The sequence below is a fragment of the Eublepharis macularius genome, chromosome 9, assembly GCF_028583425.1.
Source record: "Eublepharis macularius isolate TG4126 chromosome 9, MPM_Emac_v1.0, whole genome shotgun sequence".
Classification (NCBI taxonomy): domain Eukaryota; kingdom Metazoa; phylum Chordata; class Lepidosauria; order Squamata; family Eublepharidae; genus Eublepharis; species Eublepharis macularius.
Window position 1 is genome coordinate 98,361,424 of NC_072798.1, and position 16,098 is coordinate 98,377,521.

A 16,098-nucleotide genomic window follows, 5' to 3' on the forward strand; every position below is an offset into this window, starting at 1 on the left:
ATTTCAGCTCTTTAATTTTTTGTAGATGATTGATTTTAATTATTTTGTCTAGGTTACTAGGAACAAGAGTTCCTAGATACTGGATGTGAGATTCAGAACATTGGTATTGTGTTGGTAGATTTGAGCAACTTGGATTGATTTTTAAATGATTTCCCATTTTGAAATCCATATATTTCTGAAATAAACATGCATACTGTTTACTACAACATTGCAAATATATTAATTTGCAGCCACATCGACAGCCTGTTAGCAGAGTCCAATATCTGTGGTCATTTAGGCCACAATCTTGTGTACTGCATAACTGTATTTGGTAAGCTTTGATTGCTGGGTGCCATAAAATAGTACAAGATTACCGGATAGTGACCCCCTTTATCTGTTGCTGAGATGATCCTTCAAAATGCATTGCTTTCCTCTGGTGATGCTGTTTTTCAGGTTATTGAATGGTGTTGGTCTTGCATGCATGGATGCTCTTAGAACCAGAGGGATGCGCTCTCCACATATAAAAGCAACTTGTTGTGCTCAATGTTAATTACTCAGATTTGAGATTGAGGCCAAAGTATTGATGATTAAAATCTTCCATGTCACCGAACTACGATTGGTTCCAGTATAGACAGATCAGAGATTTGTATAACTCGGACTCTGTAAAGGGAGGTATACGAACAGAGAATTCGGAACTAGAGCAGACCCTTTTTAAAGAGGACAAGAAAAGAATATCCAAGGTATACCAAGTACTGTTGAAATGGTATACCGAGGATGAGACAGTTAAAACACAAATGGTGAAATGGGCTATAAATTTTAATAAAGAAATAACAATGGAGGCATGGGAATACTTGTGGAAAACTACAATGAAGACAACGACATGTATTAATATTAAAGAGAACATTTTCAAAATGATCTATCGTTGGTACATGACACCAAAGAAGATTGCGCTAGGAAACTTGAACACTTCTAATAAATGCTGGAAATGTAGAAAGCATGAGGGCTCCCTCTATCATATGTGGTGGTCGTGTGAGGTAGCTAGGCAGTTCTGGGGGGAAATAATAAGAGAAATGAGTGAAATTTTACAGTTTCAAATAAATAAGAACCCAGAACTCCTGCTGCTAAACTTGGGAATGGAGGGAATCCCAGCCCACCATAGGACGTTGATATTTTATATGACTGCAGCAGCTAGACTTTTGTATGCGCAGAAATGGAAAGTACAAGAAGTGCCAACTATTGAAGATTGGATCTACAAATTGCTGTATATGGCTGAAATGGACAAGATGACAAGAAAACTGAGAGATCTGGACTCAGGGCAGTTTAACACAGACTGGGAGAAGCTGAAACAATATCTGGAGAAGAAGTGGGAGGTGGGAGGAAAACTGTGGCAGTTTGAGAACTACTGAAGTACAATAAAAGTATAAAAGAGAGGGGTGACTTTACCGGGGGAGGAAGAGAAATGTGAATTTATAAGCAGTTAGATTAATTAATTGATTGAGATATATATAGATATGTAAAGGTTAATTGATAGAATATTGATAGAGAATAATTAACGGTTTAAACATGAGGATTGAGTAATTAACAATATTTTTTTTTTACTTGATAAGACTTATATGCACCAAACTGAATGTATAGAAGAGTTAAAATGACTGACTATGTGATGAGTTATATAGAAATACTATAAAAAGAAGAAATGATTAATATAGAGAGAACAAATCAAATTGTTTGATTTAAATGTGGGAAATTTTTATGGTTTATGACATACAGAAATATTCAAAACTGGAAAATGGGATAAATTGTTTATCTAAAGAAGTATAGTTTGGATGTTTAGTAAGTAAAAGAGTTAAAGATGTACTGCTTAATATAATGGAGAATATATATTTGTTTTAGATAGAGGAAATTAATAGAAGTAAGGGAAAAGGGACAGAGGGTGGGAAAGCTGTTGGAAGTCAACAAAAGGGGGGGAAAGGGAGGGGGTTAGAAACGAAAAATTAGGGGATAATTGAATGCAATGTAATGTAAAAATATTAATGTTCTAACCCAATAAAAATTTTACAAAAAAAAAAAAAAATCTTCCATGTCATTTATTTAATACCTGTTCTCCCCCCCCCCCCCGCCCCACACACACTGTGCTGCTTTGGAAAAGCAATTTAAATCAAAGGACAGGCATGGGTTGCACACCATCTTCCCCAGTGAACTTCCTGTGATTTTTATAGCATCTGTGTAGGGCTGCTAATTAGCTTTTTAAAAATCATGGAAGATATACTAACAATCTTTTGCATCAAGTCTGTTTTTGACTCTGCTAGGCTTTATCATAGTAATGCTACACAGGCAGGGGACTTGCAGGGGGCATCTCATTTTTTCCTCCCTCACTTTTTCCTTCCCTGAAAGCCTCATAGCCTCTCCTCCTTCCCTACCTCCTTCTGTCCAAAGCACCTTACATCATTCTCCTCTGTTCCATTTTACCCCACAACAACCCTGTAAGGTAGGTTAAGCTGAGAGCATATGGTTGGCACAAGGTCCCTTAGTGAGCTTCCATAGCGGAGTGGGGATTTGAACCTGGGACTCCCAGATGCTAGTCTGAAACCCTAACCACTGCATTATCCTTGTTTTCATGGAGTGGCTACTGTTGAAGAGAGCAGCTGGGACTGGGTGAGTCATACAAATCATGTGGTGTCAAGTCTCATGGTGGCTGCTGGTCCTGGTCCTGACCGAGTTCATCCTCAAAGGCCAAACACCCCTGGAATGGGCCCTGGCTCTCTCCCTGCTGTTTACTGACAGAAACCGAGGCTTGCTGTTATAGTTGCCTAGCAACTGCCACAGGGAGCATTTGCTTCCTAAAGCTACAGGTGCTGGTTCTGTTTTGAGGTTTTCTAACACCTCCATGTATTTTGTTGTTGTTGCAAAAACGGGTTTTTTCAGGTTTATAGAAGGATCTCTGTTCATGGGTCCAAAATCTAGACTTCAGAATCCACAGATTTGGCAATGTTGAGAATTACACATATTATTTTGATTTCATTTGAAGCCAGGCTGTCTTTAAAAACACTATATAATTGCATTTTTAATTTTGTAAAAAATGTCCGTTTTTTTTCTTTGGCCATTGGCCAGTCACTTTTCTTGTCAGTAAATTAGTGGTTCTTCCTTTCTGTTGTCAAGTTCCTATCAGATTATGGCTGGGCAGGGGAAAGAGTAAACTCAAGCTCTTGGAAGCAGCAGCAATTAGGCTGAAAAAACAGGGGGCGGGGGAGAGGGTTGCGTTTGTTGAAAATACTAGGTGCCACAATGCAATTTCTGGATGTCCTGAGGAATATGCATCAGTTAATCAGCTCTATGAATGTCTGCAGTGTTTGAAATTATTTTAGAAAGTATTCCCTTAGAAATCTGCCATGATTTTTTTTAGCATTCTTTTTCTGAATGGAAAACAAATGGTTGCATATTTCTATGATCATATCAGCTGTGCAGTTCAGGAAAATAATGAGGTGACTGCTGTGGTTATGCTGTGTTAATGTAGAGTTAGAAGGAAACTAATTTTAAAGCAAATGTTCTTCTACGTTTTTGCTTGCAGAATTCTCCCACATGTCATACTTTGTAGCTAAGGAATAGAGAATGTAAAAGGCCAAGATTGCACCAATGCATGTGCTGTATTACTTATGCCTGATGATGAACTAAAAAGTTGAAAAGCTGTTTACCTTTACATTTTGAAGGCATCCATGTGCTCAAAATATACACGTTTCAAGAGTAAAGATTAAAACCTCTAGAAATTTTCACGTTTGTTTTGTTTTGCATGAAATATTGTACTTTCCAAGATTAGGCAGGTAGCAACCTGGAGGAAGGCCTTCTCAGTAGAAGCACCAAAACTCTGGATCTCTCTCCCCAGAGAGATTCACCTGTACTGTTCTGTTGCCATCTTTTGCTAGCCAGTGAATACTTTTTTTGTTTTGCTCATTCCCTCTGTGATCCTTCCTCCTTTTCCCAACTGTTTTTTGTATATATTTTTATATTGTTTTACTAATGTATTTATGTGTTGTTTTTAATGGCTTTTAAGATGAGATTTTAATTTGTATGTTTGTTTTAATTTGTTAGCTGTTTTGGTGGCCCTGTGAGCGCAGAAAGGAGGTACAAAAATGGTTTGTTGCCGCATCTCCAGCAGCCCAGTCTTGAGGTTGATGATGCCAGTGTGACGTTGACACCAGCAGAGTGCTGATGTAGCTTGATGATGTTCTCTGTTTTCTCGTTAGGGAAATGATAGAATAAAAAATCTGAACTTATAAGGGCTGAGAGCATGTTGATAGCATTGGAGTTCATAGTAGTATCCCAGACAGCCACCAGTCATGAAGCAGCATGGTTGATGACACCTATGTGTGTTTATCTATGACAGGAGCCAGCCAATGCATACTGAGGCATGTACCTCCATGATATCATCATGTCTTGCCCTATTCACAAAACAACAAGGGAAAGAAACAAGGGCAATAACTGAATGAAAGACTTTTGCACTCCTTTTGTGGAGATGTGAACACCTGGAGAAAAACCTAGAACTATATATGCAGTTTATATGCGTATATGCCTTTGCATTATTGTTCTGAGAGAAAAATTGGGAAGCACTGAAAAAAATTCTTATGAAATCTTTTCTTTTTTTGTATGAGTGAAATGCTGCTTAAGCCAAGGTTTTTTTCCATTCAGAACGTATAATATGAAAAGTATGAGGACTTTGGAAGAAGTCTAAGGACTTTTCCAATGGGAAATGTGGGGCAACATGGGGGAAACTCCTACAATTTTTCCCCCCTTGGGAAAGACTGAAACAAAAGACAAAGTTTTATTCCAAATGTGTTTTGTTGCTTACTGGCTTTCAGGCCTTACCTTGTCATGGGTGTTTTCCACATGCACACTTAGACCGGGTTTACTAGGCATTTGATCCATGAGGATTGGATCTGCTTTTGCCCTCTGTAATTCCACATTCGAGGGAATCAAATGGAACGGTTTTCTTTATTTTTTCTGTGCTAGAAAAATACCCTGTTTCTGCTGTGGGTTTTCTGAGGAAAGAACTCATCAGTTTTGTCAGTTGATCGGGTAAGGAAACTTGTAAGGGGATTTTTGGTGTTTTTTTTTTTAAAGCATCAGCATTGCAAGGGTTTTTTTTTTTAAAAGGCAAAAAAGAATGGACTAAAAAGTACAGGAAGCACAAGAGATTCTTGTACAAGATGTCATCCTACATATCTTGTGCTGGTCAGAAAACAATTTACTTCTTACTGCTGAGGTTAGTGTTGCACACACAACAAACTGACAACATTTTTGTGTGTTGGTTGGCTGAGGTGTCCTGGAGGGAAACTTTAAAATATTAGGGATTCAGGTCTCTCTGCAGAGTTTTTATATTAGCCATATTACAGCGTCCCCTCCCCCCCATCAGTTTTGTAAACAACAATTTTATAAACATTATGACAGTGTTGTTTAAATTTTGATTGGTTACTGTTCAGCCAATCAGGATGCGGGGGAATAAAGGACAGGGCAAAAGGCAGGGCCTTACGCCAAAGAAAACTTTCTGCACTTTAAAAAACTATGGTTTGACTTCATTGAAGTGTGTGTGTGTGTGTGTGCAGGGAGAAAAGCAGGAGAAAGGCCATTTCTGCATTGTACGCAGCCTTTCTCTGTGCAGAATGCAAAAAAGTCTGGGAAGTAGTCTGGAGACTGAATCGCGGTATTTTGACTGTGCGTGTAGAATGTAGTACAGGGCCAGAACCTACAAAAAAGCCCTGTGTAGAAAACACAATGTTATCTCTGGTGAATTTAGTAAAGTGATTAATTTTCCTGTTTCTTAGTATTGTTGCTGTCTTATACTTATGTTTTTGTATTCTGAGTGTTTTGCATTTTGGAATTGTGGGGATTATTTTCAGAGCTCCTAGTATCATGGTTCGTTATTAGACAGAGTAGGAACTACTGCAGTAATGCTGTAATTGCATCCTCTCTCTGAGATGTCAGTGCTTATAGTGTGAATTTTTGCCTTAGCTGCCTTTCGATCTCCATGTGTTTCTTGCATAAGCTGTGATTGACTGCTGATGTGAGCTGCCCTCTGGAAGCTGATGCAAAGCAGCTGTGGATTTTGGCATCCAGCATCCTTCTGAAGTTTGTAGCTTCTGTTACAAACAGAAACGCTAACACTCTTGTAGGATATGAAATGCTATACACTTGGTCAGTTCTCTTTGTAACTTGGAGCTGTTTGTTGATTGACTTCCTCAATAAGTTTTTTGTTTTCTGACAGTATGCTTTAGAAAGCCATTAAAACTGATAGATATAAAGGCTTAGTTAGGAATAGATTTTCTAACGGCCGTGAACACATTTGTAATTTTACAATAATGTATGCACTTGTTCAGAGAGAAAAAAAATCAAAAGTCCCTTTACGTAAATCCAAGTGCTTGGGGCATGCCTGCAGTTTTTCTTTGGATTGTTTATTTATACTCCACCTTTCTTCCTAGCAAGGATTCAAAGAAGTCTACATCAGTCTCCTCTCCTCTAGTTTGTTCTCACAAAGCCCTTTGAAATAGGTTGGGCCTAAGGTCACCCAGCAAGCTTCCATGGCAGAGGAGAGATTCGAACCTAGTTCTTCCAGATCATAGTTCAACACTAACCACTAGACCACTACTCCTGGTACATATTTCCAAGATCAGAGTCCAGTCTGTAGCATGGACTTGTTCTTTATTCTTGGCAAGTTGCTCATAGATTTAGTTAGTAAGCTATAAAGAGGAAATGATAGTGGTCTAATAGCTTAATTTAGCTTAGCTTTTAAATAAACTAACTTAATTAACTTCAACTTAACTAAATTATTAGTAGTTAGTAAGTAGTTGTAATAAACTGCATCGTGTGGAGTTAAAATAGTATTATATAGAGTATTTGTCTTATTTTTTTATCTGCCCTGAGATGTGGGGGAGATAAATGAGTTTGTAAAACTAGCAATGATATTCAAGCACAGCAAACTTTAAAATCCCTTTTTGCTTATATTCCAGTGCCATAAGAAAAACTAAGTTTAATCATGATTCATCAAGTCAGTTTCTGAAGTAAATTGATCTGATCAGTTGACTCCTCCCCACTTCATACTGTGACTGGCATTTTCATACAAAGATAAAGCCATTCAGACATTTTTGAACATTTGCTAAAAACTGATATGTTATATGGTTAATGTAAGTAACCTGAATACACTAGATTACTGTGAGCCAGCATCCAGTTATATGGTAAACAACTTGTAGATCATTTCCTGTTTTCAGAAGGAAAGCAAGCTTTGTCATGCATGTTCAAGCTCAGGTTGAACCAATCAGTATGATTTTTGATCGTGTATTTGAACTGCAGTCGTAAGAATTCTTTCCTGGATGTAAGCCCGACTGAATAAAACTGGACCTGCTTAGGATTGCTCCGTAGATCTAGTGTGGTAGTATGTATTTGCTGGGTAAACAATACATCAAGTAATTGTCAGTAAAATTTGTTCTCTTGACATCTTACTATTTTGGCCTAAGAACTATGTAGAACCTGTATTTAAATAATATATAAAACATAACTACTTTAATTTTCCTGTTCTAGTTCAGTATGAAAATGTTTCCTTTTTAGATCAAATTGCCAGAGATAAAATTACAGACCGGGACAAGGAAAAACAGAAAGAAAAGAAGAAACACAGATTGATGTCTGAAATCAAGAAAGAGAATGGAGAGATGAAATTATTTCAGAAAGGTAATGTTTCATGAACCCACAATAAAATGTTGTGGATTGTTTTTAGGTTGTTCTTTATGTATCCTTTAAATCCAGCCCTATCGGTAAATTGTGGAATGGAGCTGACAGGGAAGCAAGTTAAAAATAATCATTTGTCCTTGTTTTAGATTTCTACTCCGATTGAATCCCCTTAACTTCCTTCACCTTCCCCATCCTTAATTCTGCCTCCTGATGGTGATTTCACTACTCATACTGCCACATCCCCTTCCACAGCATCTTTTCTGATGCTTTCCTTATTCCCTTTACTTCAGAACTGTCCATTCTCTTTCAGCCTGCTTGACTACTTTACCCACATTCTGTCTTGCATCCTTTCAACTCTCCATTCCATCCTCCTTTCAGCTGCCACTGCAGCACTCTCTTAAATGCCTCTTCTTTTATCCCTTCTATACTTCTCCTTGCTTCCATGTCTCATCTTATTCCACCTGTTTCCATATGCCAGAATGTAGGGCATTTGATTACATTACTCAACAAAAATGATGCCTGATTTCTTAAAAACAAAGTCTGTCTTTTTTTTTAAAAAAAGTTTGTTTTACTGTTTTACTTCTTTTATATTCCACCTTTCTCCCCAATGGGGACCCAGACTGGCTTACATCATTCTGTCCTCCATTTAGTCTTCACAACAGTCCTGCTAGGTAAGTTAGCCAGAGGCTTTGTGACTGACCCAGGGACATCCAGAAATGTTCTTTCAGATCCTAGTCTAACCACTATGCTTGAGTAATCTCTATTTTGGGATATAAATCTAGATCAGCAGCAAAGTTCATGAATGTCAAATCAATAATACCCTAGAGAACCAAAGCTGACCTTGAAATCTTCATGTTACCATTTGATCATGGAACACCTTTTAAAAAATATTCTGTCTCATTCTAGTTGCAATCTTGAATCCGTTAGTTAAATTCTGGCTTGTGTTGAACAGACTTTATTTCTGTGTGAATACTTATGGAAATGGAACTCTGTAAGTAAAACCTGCTGCATTGTGATGTCCATACTGTGGTTTGTTCCTTTGCTTACTGGGATGGATTCTAAACCAGAATGTGGCTCAGAATCCTTGTTTGCAGGCTAGGGAACAAACCACAGTGTGTCATCTTGCTTGATTTGAATATCAGAACAAATGGAAGAGTTCAGCATTTAGAATTAACTGCAATTTTCTTACCTTTGCATGACGGGGAAAGAGCATGTAAACTAGACATGGGCACGATCCCAAAAAAAATACCGATCAAGCTGTTTGTGGATCCACGCTGGTGACGACCCCAGATCTCCGATTCAGTCCGATCAAGTCCCGTTTCTGATCTAGGATCGGAGGGGCGCCCCCCCCCACACACTTAGAGCAGATGGGGGGAAAAGGTTTTAACCCAGTGACGAGCCGTGTCCCCTCAGAGAGGGGATGTTTTCTCACACACACACATCCACGCACTTAGAGCAGAGGGGGGGAAAAGTTTTTAACCCAGTGACGAGCTGCCTCCCCTCAGGGAGGGAACGTTCTCTCTCTCTCTCACACACACACACACTTAGAGCAGAGGGGGAAAACGTTTTTAACCCATCCCTGCCTCTCCAAATAGAGAGAGAGAGAGAGAGACACCCCGTCAACAAGTTTCAGCCAGCTTTTAAAAAAAAACAGGGATAGAATACATTCCTCCCCACCCGATTTTAAAAGCAAGCAGCCAGTGTTCCAAAAGCATATTTTAAATAGGAAGAAAGTAAAACCAGGATCCACACAGATCCTCGTGGATCCTATGGTTTTTTAAATAGGAAAAACACAAATGAAACATCAAATCTCATACCAACTTCTTGCAAAAAGCAGGCACTGGGCTGAGAAGCCAGGAGGAGGAGGAGAGAGATATCTCTTTTCAGTTAACTCTTTCAGCACTGAACGAACTAGGAGAGGAGCACAAAACATCTTGATAGCTGCTCTCAAAGCAAGGGTTTTTTGAAAGAGTTAACACTGAGAAGAGATCTCTTCTTAACTCTTTCAACGGCACTGAATTAACTCAGAAGGAGCGCAAAACAGCTTCTGCTTCTCTCTCTCTTAACCCATTCCTCTCCCAATCACTTTGCTTATATTTTTCTCAGGAAGCCACCTTTTCACTCACAATTTAAGCCTGGGTCTGCAACGCAGGAGGGCTGTAAGAGCTGCCTCTCAGGCTTTGCAGGGATGAGATTCGAGTGCCCATGGCTACAGAAGAAGACCCCTTCCCCCTTCCCCCGCCCTCCCCTCTCTTCTCCCAAATGGTGACGAGACGGGCACGTTGCTGGCTGTTCCATGGTAGGAAGAAAGCCCTGCTGATCAAGGAAAGTTGGCCTTCCATTCGTGTTTCCAGGGTGACAGAAGGAGGGGAAACAGCTCAGGCATTCCCCTGGCTCCATTTCCCCAGGGCTCTGTTTCCCTGGGAATAGATGGCTGGCGCAAGAGTGTCTGCAATCCCAAACAGAAACTGATCGATCCGATCAAGACCTGATCAAGCGCCCCACCCGACTGCTGGATCGGTTGTCGTGGATGGAACCGATCAGCCCGGTCCCGATGGCGCAAACGCCATTATTGGGGTTTTTTTCAAATCGTAATTCAGGTCATGCCCATCTCTAATGTAAACCCAAGGACTTGCTGGTCTGTTCTTTTAATTAACAAACCTTTGTTTGTTCATGATATTGGAATGCTGCTCATGTTACTAATGATCATTAGTTAACATTACTATGTTAGTGTCTCTTTTAAGTGCAGTGGTTGGACCAAAGGATTGAGAGACTGGAGGGGTGTTTAAGAGTAGGAACTGAGCAGTTAGTACCCAAGTTCTCACCTAGCTAGCTCAAAAACCAGATCTTGTCATTTTTCCTGAGGCTGAGATGGCTATAGTAAAAGATTGCTTTTGTATTTTTAATTGTAAACTCTAGCAGAGTTAAGAAAATTCCCATTTTGTTTATATAGGTACAACAGAGATTTTTTTTTGTTTTGCTCCGCTCTCCCCTTCATCTGTTTTTACTTCAAGATTCGCAGTATGAATTCACTGATTATCCACCAGTTTTTTCTTCCTCCTAAATTTTCCACTTCAGAGAACTAGTGTTCACAATTTTTCATTTATCAGAAACTGTGGTTGCCATGGCCATAACTCTTCTTGGGTGAAGGGGGTAGTGTTACCCAAATACACAGTCTCCTAATTAGTTGGGGGAATTAGCTTAAAAGAGACAGGTGATGGGGGTAACTAGGATTCTCCACCTACGTTTAAGGGGATTAGTCTTTTTAGGTAAAAGGTAAAGGTAGTCCCCCTGTGCAAGCACCGAGTCATTACTGACCCATGGGGATGTCGCATCACGATGTTTTCTTGGCAGACTTTTAATGGGGTGGTTTGCCATTGCCTTCCCCAGTCATCTACACTTTACCCCCAGGAAACTGGTACTAATTTTACCGACCTCAGAAGGATGGAAGGCTGAGTCAACCTTGAGCTGGCTACCTGAACCTGGCTTCTGCCAGGATTGAACTCACGTCGTGAGCAGAGCTTGGACTGCAGGACTTCAGCTTACCACTCTGCGCCACGGGGCTTTGTCCCTTAGAGAACTCTTAAATAAGTTAGGTGGATGTTCAACTGGAAAGGTTTTTTTTTATTAAAGAGAAATAAAAGGGCACGTGTACAGAAATCACACACAGCACACATACAAGTCTAACTAAGAAGGGAGAGAAAGCAGTTTTGGGAGGGTGATAGTTATCAGTTTCAAAGATACAGGTTCACAGAGGTGGCAGCAAAATGACCAGCATTTCACGAGAAGAAGAGAAGCCCAATGGATTTGGGTGTGTGGGAACAGATCCAGAACAGACAGCCTCACTCACTCACTCACTCACTCACTCACTCACTCACTCACTCACTCACTCACTCACTCACTCACTCACTCGACTACGAAGGCAGTTACAGGGCAAAATGCTCCTCAAGGCAAGGTGATGTCTTTTCCAAAAACAATAGTTTAATGGGTTGTCCAGAGGTTGGACAATAAGTTGGGAGAGGTTTGATGGGTCCTATCTGAGGTGGACTATAGGTGAAAACATGCTTGATAACCCTTTGAAAACTGAATGGGAAAAGCCACCTGCTACCCTATGAGATAAGTCAGGAGTTTCTTGTCCTAATTGTCCTAAGTTATGCATCCCTTTTCAGGAAGAGGAGCGTCAGTCAGCTGCTCTGACTCACACTCGTAATTGTTCAGGCTCCTGCCTCATTGGCATCCACTCTGGGCCAGGCAGTGCCTTGGACTTACGATACATGAGGACGGGGTTTTTATGATATTCTATTCATAAACTGCCCTCTTAGCAGTGAAGAAGGATCTGACTGCTAACAGTAGCTCTTGTATTGTTCATACTGGGGTTTAGAAGTACTCTAGGCTTCTGAAGAACAGTGCAATGTCTCTGTAATCAGTCTTAGCATGGGAGGACAAGAGGTTTGTTTTGTGCTGTGCTTCAGAGGTGCTTGAAATCCCTGCAAAGAGCTGAGTGACTACAGGGGTGATGCTCTCTCTCAAGTTTGGGAGAAGGGTGTGTCTTATCATACTTGTAGAGGGGAAAAAAGGCTCAGGGTGGCACATAAATATGTGGACCTCTGTGGAAAATGCTGGAGGTTTCTTTAAAAAATTGAGTGGATCTTTCTATCATTAATCAGTTCCCAGTGATTTAGAGCTGCAGACCAAGATCCTGGAAACATATGTTCTCAATTTACAAAGTTATAGCCAGGACAGTCCAGCAGTATTTTGTAGAGCCAAAAGACATGAAGGTGTTAATGTCTGGCGTTAAATCCATACTCACATCTTTACGGACATTGCTAGGTTTAGATACAGCTTAAATTACTCCCAGCAGAAGCATAGAGGTTAATACTTGGGAGCCAGCCAAGATTAATCAAAAGAAAGGTCCACTTCTATCCCTGTGTTCTAGAGCTGAACTTTTATTTATTTTATTTCAAGTATGTTCATTGCTCCTTATTAAATTTCTAGTTATTATAAATCATAAGTTTATTATTACGTCTGTGCCAGTATAACATACATCTTAAAGTTGAAAGACAATAATATTAATAAAATAGATAAACATAGATTAAAATTATTTGGTGAACTATATACAGATAAAAGACTAGGTTCATACATGTAGATGTGTTAAAATATCCAGAAGAGACTTGCAGCAAGGCCTCATCCATTAGCAGACATGAGGGAATTTACATGATCCTTTCGGGTTATGTAATAAGCAGCACAGAATTTGGTTACATTAATGGTAATAGTCTGAGATTCATCAGATAACAAGTAATTAATACGATTTGATTCTGAACATGTCTTTGTTAGGGGTGATATATACTTGACACGAGCAAACTGGTACCAGGGGCACCCAAAAACATGCATTCTATGGTTTTGACTTCCCCTGCATCACAATGGGCCAATGGGATCCCCTTATACCGACCCTCTAGCACTGCTGAGGGAAATGTTGAGCACTTAGCTAGTGTGAAAGCTCTTCTGAGCTTATGGTCCTCAATACGGGTTAAATAGGCGAGGGGAGCCATGCGAAATCTAGTTTGCTCAGGAGATACAAAGACCGCGTATCTAGCCAGATCAGCCTGTCACTCTATATCGAATAATCTTTGTTTCAGGACAGACTTGGCCTGGTCCCAAATCATAGTCAAAATAGTTTGGGGGGGAAAACCAAATTTGAGGATGGATCCTTGGAAATCCTGGGGAGGGGGAAAATCCGGGTCACTCAGTGTTTCCTTATATTTGGACTCCAGACTAGGGTCGTCAGGGCCAAGGCGAGCATTGAAATCACCCACCAGCAGGATTCTAGCCTTGGGGTGATTCACCATAAGATTTATAAGATAACTTTCAAAGGAGCCCCAGGCGTTAGCAATAAGAGGCTTTTTAGCTACAGGTGCAATATAAGCGTTAATTACAATTAAAGAGTATTCTTTGCTTTGGAGCATCACTGACATTGCTAATTCGCCAAGGGGCAGTTTTTCTAGGCTCTGAAGTAATGAGAAACTAGGATTGCTAACCCCCCTTTCATCCTCCCCTAGCCTTTCCCTGGAACTGCTTTCATCAGAAAGGTATTGAAACCTTGTAAAACAATCTCTTTATCAGTCCAAGACTCTTGTAGACCTTGTGATTTTGAACTTCTGGTGGTAGAATGGGATATCGGGAGCAGAGGATAAACAGCAAAACCAACCCGCGATGTTCCAGGAGAGGATTTGCAGAGTATCATTTCTTCTGTCTGGCGGGACTCCCAGGGATAGTCAATTTTGGGTGCGCTTGCCGCAGAGAGTGCAGTCACTAGGGCTTTCAGCTTCAAATGATATCAAATCTAGGGATGTGTGCTTTGGGTTTCCGATTTGAGTTTTTAACCCAAATCGGACTCGATTTGGAAAAATTCAGGGTTCCTGAATTGGCCCCAGCATTGCTGAGCTGATTCAAGAATCCCGAAGCAAAGCTTCCCAAAGCGATTTGTATCAATTCTGGAAGTTTTGGGCAAAGAGAAATATTTTTCTTGCAGCTTGCAAGTGACAAGAAAAGTATTGTTTTCAAATGCAGGCTGCTTTACAGCTGATAAGCGGGGAATCCCCTCCGATCAGCTGTAAAGCTGCAGGCATTTAAAAGGCTTTTTTCAGCTGAGGAGAGGGGAATCCCCCTCCTGTCAGCCTCCCCTCAGCTGAAAAATGCCTTTTAAATGCTGGCTGCTTTACAGCTGATAGGCGGTGATTCCTCTCTCATCAGCTGTAAAGTGGCCGGCATTTGAAAGCAACACTTTTATTGCCATTTGAAGACGGCAAGAAAAGTGCTGCTTTGAGCTTCAGTGTGCTCTGTAGAGATTCCTGAATCTTTACAGAACACACTGAAGCATTTAAACATACAAATCCTGAAGTGGCTTGCCACTTCGGGATTTGGGTTACCCTGAATTGTTTTCCCGCTTCGGGTTTACTCGAAGCAGGAAACCTGTCGTGAGTCAGCCTCAGCCTCGACCTCTTGCCCCAGAGTCCTCCTCAGAAGACGAGCAGGAAGAGCCAGCAGAGGCTACTCTAGAGCCAGAGCTAGCCATGGAAGAGACAGCAGGGTCTACTCTGGAGCCAGAGCCAGCTGCTGCTCCAGAGGAAACTCAACAGGAGCAGCCAGAAACCTCTGCACAGGCTGGTGGAAACAAAGACCCCCCCAGAGCAAAAGAGAGGCCTGAGCTCCCTGGGCCAGCAGAGAAGAGGAAGAATAAAGCGAAGGCAGCTCTGTGGAAGCGGAGAAGGAGTGCTTGTTTGCAGGCTCAACACTGGCTGGAGCTATCAGGCAAAGAGACAACACCTGCTCCTCGTTAGGACAGTATAAGAGAGAGAAGCTGAAGAAGCCAAGAGTGGAAGCAAGTTCACTCACCACTCCCTGCAACCAGAGCCCTGTGCCTGGAAGCTCCTTGTACCTTGCCCTGCTGAATGACTTACTGGACTCTGACCTTGGCCTGCCTCCTAGACTCTCCCTGCTGCCTGCTCCTCCATCTGATGTACTCCTTGACTCTGATCCCTGGCTTGTTTGTTGGACTCCTGCCTGTCTGCTCCTCTGCTGAACTGACACATTGACTCTGACCCTCGGCTTGCTGTGACTACTTGCCTGCCTGTTCCTCAGTGGGACTGCTGCCTCTGGCTAGGTTGTGACAAAACCCGAATATTTTTTGGGTGCACACCCTAATCCGCTTGTAGCACTGTGGATTTAACACTGGTATTGCTGATGTGCTCATTAAAGTCTGAAACTCAACTGCAGATGGGTTGCAAAGGATTAGATGCAATGGATAAGATTGGTTGGTTCTTTGCCACGTTGTGTGCTGAGGAAGATGGCAGCTCCTGGCCCATCTCTTCATTTCTTAAAGTGATGAGAGTTGCTGATGTTTTACTTGGGAGGGGATTTGTCAAGGGCAGGTTGGCTCAGTCCTAGTGTCCTAGGAGGTTCTGTCATTGGCACTGGGACATTATATTGTGCCTCTGGTTGAAATGTTGAGAGAGAGCATCTGGAGAAGGGAGTCAGTTCCATGTTAGCCTCCGTGTTAACATTCACACTGGCTTCCTAGTGAGGAGAAATTCTCTTAGTGAACAGGAAAAATCTTAGAATTGGATCAGAGAAAACTCTAATTGGCAGAATTTGAAAAGAAACTTTCTCATTCTGAGGAGCATGCGTGGAATGAACATCTTCTCAAATGTTAAGAATAATCTATTCTTAGTGGAAGCTAGAAGGGGTTCAAATTGCATTAGGTTAATACTGTCCAGAATCACAGAGTTCGAAGGGGCCATACAGACCTTCTAGTCCAACCCCCTGCCCAATGCAGGATGAGCCTAAAGCATCCCTGACAAATATTCATCCAGCCTCTTCTTGAAAACTGCCGGTGAAGGGGAGCTCACCACC

At 41.1% G+C, this 16,098-nt stretch overlaps 1 protein-coding gene across 1 annotated transcript in view; it reads left to right on the plus strand.

Annotated features, from left to right (window-relative positions):
- The window catches only part of RSBN1L (round spermatid basic protein 1 like), a 77,764-nt gene that overhangs the window by 10,581 nt on the left and 51,085 nt on the right, over positions 1 to 16,098 (plus strand). The window contains exon 2 of the mRNA XM_054988324.1: positions 7,570 to 7,689. Coding sequence (XP_054844299.1) covers positions 7,570 to 7,689 — 120 coding nt within the window. The remainder of the gene's footprint in view (positions 1 to 7,569; positions 7,690 to 16,098) is intronic.